The sequence below is a fragment of the Acyrthosiphon pisum genome, chromosome X (genome assembly GCF_005508785.2).
Source record: "Acyrthosiphon pisum isolate AL4f chromosome X, pea_aphid_22Mar2018_4r6ur, whole genome shotgun sequence".
NCBI classification, from domain to species: domain Eukaryota; kingdom Metazoa; phylum Arthropoda; class Insecta; order Hemiptera; family Aphididae; genus Acyrthosiphon; species Acyrthosiphon pisum.
In genome coordinates this window covers 125,893,831-125,902,905 of record NC_042493.1, presented here as the reverse complement: position 1 = coordinate 125,902,905, position 9,075 = coordinate 125,893,831, and the positions used below count along the sequence as shown (strand labels likewise).

The window sequence follows — 9,075 nt, the reverse complement described above, 5'->3', positions numbered from 1 at the left end:
AAAGTATAAACTTACTGCTATAATATTATGTAAAATAATAATGAACCTTTAAAAAAGATATTAATGAACATATTAATTTAATTATTATATAGATCTATAATATTATCAGTCAGGTTAACTAATAGTTTAAAATTGTAATACCTAAGAAGAAATATACCTACCTCAATAATCAATATGCATCAATAACTAATAGCATTCTATAAATTATAAAAATATTAGATCAAATTTGACCCTTGCCAAATATTCTGTAATATATAATAAGGATACAGAAAACTAAAAATATAATTATAAATAAATATTAAGTACATGGTTATTTAATAGATTATATAATTAATTACAATTTTTAATTATAAATTTTAATAATAATAAAGATTATTTTCACTCCTATTCAACACCAGCTGATACAACTCCAATGTGCAAAATTCGTACAAGCCAACAGTGTGACAAACCTCCGCTATATGCACTTGGGAGGTATATCAGATAACAATTTCTATACAGCAGACATAGGAGGTTTATTGTTTTGAAGAATAAAATGTTTTTATAACATCAAAAAGCTTGAAATATTTATCACTAGATAGCGTATTTTTTCAGAATTCAGAGATATAAAAATGTCATTTTGCGATTTTTTGCACATAGGAGGTTTTTCACGCTAGGCGATGATATTAAAAAAAAAAAAAAAAACCAAGTACATTATTTTCTTATTTTCTATCTTATATAGTTTGAATACAATCACATAAAAAAAAAATCCATATTATGAATTGATATGTGCTTAATTAAGGCATAAAACACAATCTTATATCTATACTAAATCTAGCAAATTTTCTAAGAGCTTAATCAATTACTTTTTGCTATACATTATAAATATATCACTATGACATGTGTATTACTATGAATTATGATTGAAAATAATCGTAACAAGTTTATTATCTCAAATTGTGTGTTGATAGTAAGTAAATATAAAAAAACATTTGTAAATTGTATAGAGGTAGGTATAGTAATAGTATCTACCATTATACTTACATATTTTATCTGATATATTTATTTTATACTTAAAATTATTAAGTACACTTAATGATTTTTATGGAGTGTGTACTATAGTTTAGGTAGTAGGTTAATATAATAAATTATACAAATATTGAAAACCAATATACAAAGTATTTAATAAACTAAAGGGGGCCTCAAAAATGCACGTTATTTTTTTTTTTTTGTTAAACAATGTTAAAAAATTGTTAGGTGGTTACACACCTAACGTTTTTAATACATTATTTTGAACGCTCAAAATTAAACATCTATCTACATATGACCATGTTCACACAAGGGAAAAACGTATTAAAATGCGCTGGTTCAATATTGAGCATTTTGAACGCTACATCAAAAAATACTAAGAGTATAATCGCCTTAATACAACAATAAGGCAGATTGCCGAAAGTGGGTATAAGATGTTGCCCATAAAAATTATAATATATGTTTCTTAGAATACAGTAGTATGGAGCCTCCCTCCCCCTTAAGCATATAGAAAATAAACTACTCAAAAGTATTTGTTAGTTATGACTTGTGGATGATGATGGATTTACTATGGTATATGGACATGTTGTAGCAAGCATTGTCGGAGATAATCCTAACATTTCGTTAGTTTCTTTTAATTTTCTTTGGTCTCTAATTTTTAACATTTCTTCTTTAAGTTTATTTAGTATAGCGAAGTTTGGTTGATTCGCAGCAGCTTTACTCTGGAGCTGAGTGATTTCTTGTTCTTCTTGTTTTTTTTCTTTAGCATTCTTAATGCTCCGGTTACCGTAAAGCCGTAACAACGAACCCCAATTATCAATATGTGGATGTAATAAACCCAGTATTATTTGAGAAGCTTTTTGTTTGCCATCTCTTTTATTTTTACAAGCAACAGAAGCTGTGTGTTTACCAACAGTCATTGTGCATTGATTTAGCATCCTATGACGATTGGTCAATTTAAATTCAATACCTATTTCACACTCACCAAAGTTTCTCTGCAAACACACTAATAACATAGCATACGGACTAGGTTCTGTGGTTTTAGCACAGAATTCAGTAACTCTGGGGTCGGTGACTTTAATTTGATCAAATATTACTGGATCACGTTGGTTTTTGATATTTGAATCTATTTTATTTTTTATTTCAGGTAAGAGTATATCTAGAGTGGCTTGGGCTGCATTAAGTTTTGCTTGTTTCTTACTATTACCCAAACCAACACCATATTGAACATCATTAAGCACAACAGTTGCAGAATAAGGTGTTTCTGTACTCTCAAGTTCTTTATACTCATACCAAGGTTGGGTTTTCAATGCTTGTTGTAAATATTCATGTAATATGCACACATAACTTTTACCATTTGGATTCAGTATCCATTCTCGGCGACGATTATATCGTTTATTGTGGTCCTTAGTTTGAAATGGAAATGATATAAATTTAGTACTATCCGGAAGCGAAGGTCTTTCCTTGATGTTTTTTAGCATAGAAATTTCTGTTTTTATATTTTGTTCTTTTGGTGTTTTATTTAGAGATTTAACTTCTTCAACCTTGAACCTGTAAAAAGTAAGTATAATTAAAATGCATTATAAATAATAAAATTATATTATAAATATTATTTAATTATAAAAGTATTAATTTACTTAAATAGTGATTTACAATATTCCCGTAATTCCTCATGTGATAAAGATTCTTTAATAATATTTTCTTGTGCAGTCTCCACTTTGGCATTTGGTATAATCAAATCTCCAAGTTTACTAACATGAAAATTGGGTTCATTTTTTATAGTTTCTTTTTTCTCAAGACCTTTTCGATAATTTAAACAACTAATTGCTGACAACGGTGCTAAATGTGATTTAGGATCTCCTGGTCCCAAAAAATAAGGTCTTGATAATGTTACAACTCTACTTTTCTTGTGTAAATAAATAGGCATGCCACTTTTGTGAATTGTTTCAATCCAATTTTCAGGCAAAATATCGAAATGATTTTTGCTCAATTGCTCCAACACATATTTTTCATGCTCTTGGTAGTCATCTGGAGTAACAACTTTCTTATTATGTTCATTGTGAGGTTTGTTTTTTCCTCTATATGGTTTGTCTAGTAAATCATATAGCTCCCCATCATCTACACCAATGTGTTTATAATTTTTAGTCATTCTTTCTCCATCATTATTATAATCATTGACACCAACACTAACATCTTTGACAGATTCACCATCAGTTTCATCTGTTTTAGAATTTGTATCATTTGTAACATACTTTTCTAATTCAAATTCACCATCTGAAATAGGTACATAATCTTCACTTTCACTATCTTCATAGTCATTAATGTTATAATCATCATCGTCAGATACTCCAGAAGACACATTCTGATTATTTTCCAAATTTTGATTTTTGTGATCAAAATAATTGTCCATTTCAATGTCATCATAATTTTGACTACTTTCATCAATCGAAATATCTCTATCAAATGATTTTCCTTTTATATCTGATATTTTAGTTTTTTTTCTACGAAAATTATCTAAACTTTCATCAGAATCCGAGTAAACTTGACGATCGGAAGATTGCATATTCAAAATTTTAATCTGAAACAAAAATTAACAAAATCCATTTAATTATTTTTTTAAACATTTACTTTTTTTTTATAGTACAATGGTATCCTTTAAAATAAGGAGAAATTCTAATTTTGTGGCTAATTTTTAGGTAGGAACATGTTTTTATTTCAAAAATTTGCTTGTCTATAAATATAATAAAATCTAATATTGAATATTTAAATATTCAAAACACTAAGGCCATAGGCGTAGGGTGGTCAAATTTTTTGGGAGGGCTTTAACTCTTCCAGGGGCAGACATGTTAAGACTCATGGGGGCTATTATTCAAACTGGAGGGGGGCTAAGGCCCCCCAAGCCCCCTAACTACGCCTACGACTAAGGCAAACAATGATTTAAATAGATTTTAAACATATAAATATGTGAATTAGAATTGAAGATTGGAATACCCTACTAGATACTAAACATTTTGATAGCTCGGTAGATAATTTAATAATAAAATCAATGATATAATTTTAGCATCTACTAATTATTACTCACTTATTGATAGAATGAACAATAATAAAAAATAAAACCTAAAACCTTGGATTTCTTTGGATCTTATTACATCTATAAGAGTTAGAGAAAAAATGTATAATAAAATGAGACGTTAACCTTTTAATGCTCATAATAAAAAATGTTATATTATTTATAGAAATATACTTAACAACTTAATTAAAATTGCTAGAGACGGATACTATAAAAGACAATTTGAATTAGCTGGCAATAATACTAAAAAAGTATGGAATCTTATAAAAATAGCTTCTAATACTAAAGTTAATAGACAAACTATCATTAATGAAATCAAAAATGAGTCAGGTAGGATTATCAATAACTCAAAAAAAAGTCGTGTAAAATATTTTTTATTCATTTTTTGTTAATGATGGAAGTAATATAGCTTCAAATATTAGTGATGATGGTTTTATATACAAATAATTGAAGGACCTAAATTATAACTTCATATTGAAAATTCAATTTTTCTAAGCCCTATCGACCCTATTGAAATGATAATATGATTATGAAATGTAAAGATAATTCGTCTTGATTTATTATGAAGGTTTGTTGACTAATACTATAATGAAAAAAACATCAACTAAATTATCTTTACCCTTGTCCATTATTTTCAATAAATGATTTTTAACTGGTGAATTTTCTTCTAGCTTTAAAAATTCAATATTTATTCCGCTTTTTAAGACTGATGATACAAGAAGTTGTAACACTTATAGACCAATCACTCTTACATTGACTATCGCTAAGTTTCTCGATAAATGTATTAAAACCAGACTTGTTTAGTTTTTAAATGAAAATAAATTTTTTAAAGAAAACCAATTTGGTTTCAGGAATAATTTATCTACAAATGATGCATTATATTGTGCTACTAAATTTATATATGATTATCTTGATTTAAAAAAAAAACATGTTGTTAATAGGTATATTTTTAGACCTGAAAAAAGCTTTTGATTCTGTGGATCATAACTTTTCGTTAAAAAAAAACTTGAATACTGTGGAATAAGAGGAGTTCCATTAAAACTATTAGAATCATTTATTAGTAATAGAAATAAAAAAGTTAAAATTAATGATGTTTATAGTGATGACCAATTTATTAATTATTCTGTGACATAAGGGACTGTTCTTAGACCACTAAGTTATAATATGTATTAATGGCTTGAATATTTTTTTTTTCAGCTGTGACTTTAATCCAAGAATAAAAATATAGAAAAAATATATTTTTGTATTTATATTATTCATTATGGCATTAACAATAATTGGAATATTCAAAATCGTCTCAATCATTCCCTAGTAAACTTATTGATCAATCATAATCCGTTTTCAAAATTAAAATCTGTCAAACCAAATTCTTTCAGTCTTGTCTAGCTTATTGGTCTAAAAGTCACTTTTTTTCATTGACTGGAGCTCCCTCCAGCCCCCTTAAGGTTTATTTTATGATACGGAATTTAAATATATTGAAAAACATTATAACAAACAAAATTAATGTTTAGATTGGTCAAATCTACATTAGTTTTGACTTTTGACAAAAACTGCTGCACCCCCCTTAATAACAATAATTTAAACTTTGATAAATTAATTTTACACACAGTATCATGTAAAAGAGAAGTAAATAATTGTGTCTGTCCTTCAAAGAATAAACATCCTCTGTAAAATATCTAGGTATACATTTTGATGAACTCTTAAAATGGAATGTTTACATAGATAAGTTAATAAAGTCGGTTGAAAAATTCTTTTACGTATTTAAATGTTAGGGAAATATCTTAACTGTTAACGTTTAAATAACAATAGTATATAAATCTCTATTTCAATCAATAGTGTTCTATGGTATAGCATTTTGGGGTAACGCTTTTGATACTCATAATAAAAAATTACATACAACATTAAATTGTCTTGTAGTCTCTTCATATAATGCATGTTTTTGCTGTTGTTTTTTATTATATTAACATAATTAATATTCTACTCATAATTAATATAACACACAATTTTTTAAAGATAATATATAACTCTACCTAAATTAAGAACTGCTTTTTGTCAATCTGAACCATATTTTGTATTCATGATTTTATTAATTTTAAATAAATAAAAAGATACTATGTGTCTGGATTTAAGTACCTAAGATTTATATATATAAAAAAAAAAAATATCTTATATTTTGATAATTTATTTATTTTTAATAATTGATTCTAATATTTGTTTTTTATTTTGAATAATTATAAAGTAATTTTGCTATTTTTATGTTATATTCTTGATATGTTTATTTAATATTGTAATTGCTTTGGCTTTAGAGGTGATCCAACAAAAATGTGTTATTAAGTATAACATCTTGTAAATATTGCTTATTGGGGAATTAATAAATTATTATTATTAATATTATTAAATACTATTAAGAATAAAATCTAATATTGAATATTTCAAATAAAAATATCTTTAAAATAGCAGGGAAGGAAATCAATAAAAATTTGGAGGTTTCGGTTATGGTTTTAAAACTGGGTTTTTAGACTAAAGATTTTGCTTCCCAGTTTTAATAACCAAAATAAAAGTCATAGGTTTTGGTGTCGATTTTTAAAACTGGTTTTCTACTACTAAGGTTTTAGTCTTTGGTTAACCGCTCATATACAGGTCTAAAAAAAAAGTTCATACAAATCATAATACCAAACATTATTAAGCTCAATATCTTTATCAGCTATAAGCAATTAACCACAATGATAATAGTATCAACATTTAATTATTTAAGTTATAAACAGCTATAACTTTCACTACCCATAGAAAACCTTGTTATTGAAACAAAATTACATATATTAATAATACAAATAATTTAAATGAGTTAATATACGACTATATACGATCAATTATTAATTTGTACGTATAATTTTTTACAATAACAAATTATTACGACTGGTCGATGCGGACACTATATTATTAAGTAATAACTAAAAATTAATAAGTAACCAGTATTGACAAATTTAATCAACCTAATCACTATTAATTAGGTAGGTATTAAATATTCTGGAAAATTAAAAATCTTAATCTAGTGGCTAGACAGTGTTCACAAAACACGAATAAATATATATATAATATACTAGGTATATAGTATAATATATACCTAATACTATATAAATAACAAAATATAAGTGGAATCCAATTTATATCTACAGAGAATTTTATTGTCTAACTCTTATATTCACAGAAAATCAACTGTAATTTTATGTTTGGATATTACTAAAATATTAAATAACATAAGTATCATTAATTGTTTAATTTAAAGTCCAGTTAACCACTAAGAAAAAAAAAACCTTTTTGGTTTTGGTTACCATTCAAATAATCATGGGTTTCAATTTTGGACTTGAAAACTGCTCTCTTGATTTATTGCTCCCGATCTGGTTACGGTTAAGATAAATCATCAAAACCGTCCCCGCAAAATAGTCAGTGTTGGGTAGTAGAAGTTACTTTGTTATTTATTTATTTAACACAAGAGTTACTACATTAGTTATTTTTTAAGACATGGAAAATATTTATAACTAGAGCGCGGATTTTTATGCACTTAAAAGTATCGAAATATGCCATATAATATGCAGTAAAAATCATGAAAATATGCAAAAAATATGCAGTAAAAATCATGAAAATATGTAAAAATATGCAGTCAAAATCATAAAAATATGTAAAAAATATGCAAGAATTTTTTATTTATTTAAAATGTACAATAAAACTTATAATAATAATATCTTTAACGCCTAAAAAAAAAAAATTTAGGAAATTTTCTGAACAACTTAATTTATTTTAAAAATTGTATTTATTATTTAAATTAATAATTATATGCATTTCAAGTTTCGGCATATTCACTATTTACAGACAACGACAAACGATGTAACCTAGTGCCCAGTGGTATGTCGATAACCGACCGACACAGCAAAAGCGATTAAGTTTACGTCGTAATCGATTATTTATTTATCTTATAATGTTATAAATAAATATAATATATATAAATTATTATTTAGTGACTATGAAATTTAGTTTTAATTTTTCTACTTGACAAAATATTATTTTATACATTTTTTTAAATTTTCGCTTCAATATGCAATAAATTTTGAATTTTGCCAAAATATGCAAAAATATGCAATAACCCTTAAATATGCAGAAATATGCAAAAAAAAATTTCACCATTAGCTTCAAATTATGATGATTCGTGGAGATAACTGACAAAAATCCAAAAATATTAAAAGGAAAAAAATATGCAATTGCATAGAAATCCGCGCTCTACTTATAAGGAACCTTGTACCTATAGTTGCATTAAATGTTTGTAGGTATCTTAGGTATGTTCCCGCGACGTCGTCGGTTCTAAACTGAAAAAAAAAAAAAAAAAAAAGGTATCTTAGGTATATATATTTAAAATTTTAACTTTAAAATAGTTTGCAATTAATGTTGGCAGTTTTGACAGATTTTGTCAAAATTCGAACTTTAAACACTAATAAAAAAATACTATTAAATTGTACCTATTATTTATACATTTTAATATTTGTGAATAAACAACTTATGAAGATAATATATTTTTTTTTATTTTATTACTTCTTATTATTTCTGCGATGTCACTACAATGTCAATGTCACAATATATAATATTATATAGTGAGATGTAAAATTGATTGGATAATCCAATCATACAATCATACGACTACTTTTCTAGATTTTTTATTATACTTAGGTACCTACAGCAATCTTACAAAATAAAATAGCCTAAATAGGTAATACAAAATCTAATCCTTGTTCTTTTAAATTTTCAATCCTTAGTTATGAAAATTGAATATTTTATAATTTTCACATTACATTTGCCTATACAATAGTCAATAATAATAATAATAATCTGATATACTTTACGTTTCCCCAAGAAATGATTATCAATGTAAATACAATAATCATATTTTTAAAAAAGGTTATACGTTTTGAAAAATCAAGTCTACAATAATAATTTGATAAAAGTACATT

General features: G+C 25.7%; 1 protein-coding gene across 1 annotated transcript in view; it reads right to left on the bottom strand.

Annotated features, from left to right (window-relative positions):
• Positions 1-329: 329 nt before the first annotated feature.
• Positions 330-9,075, bottom strand: part of LOC103308416 (microprocessor complex subunit DGCR8-like) — an 11,713-nt gene continuing 2,967 nt past the window's right edge. Inside the window, exons 2-3 of the mRNA XM_016801926.2 lie at positions 2,643-3,583; positions 330-2,556 (exon numbers count right to left, since the gene is read on the bottom strand). Coding sequence (XP_016657415.1) covers positions 1,542-2,556; positions 2,643-3,568 — 1,941 coding nt within the window. The 5' untranslated portion in view covers positions 3,569-3,583 and the 3' untranslated portion in view covers positions 330-1,541. The remainder of the gene's footprint in view (positions 2,557-2,642; positions 3,584-9,075) is intronic.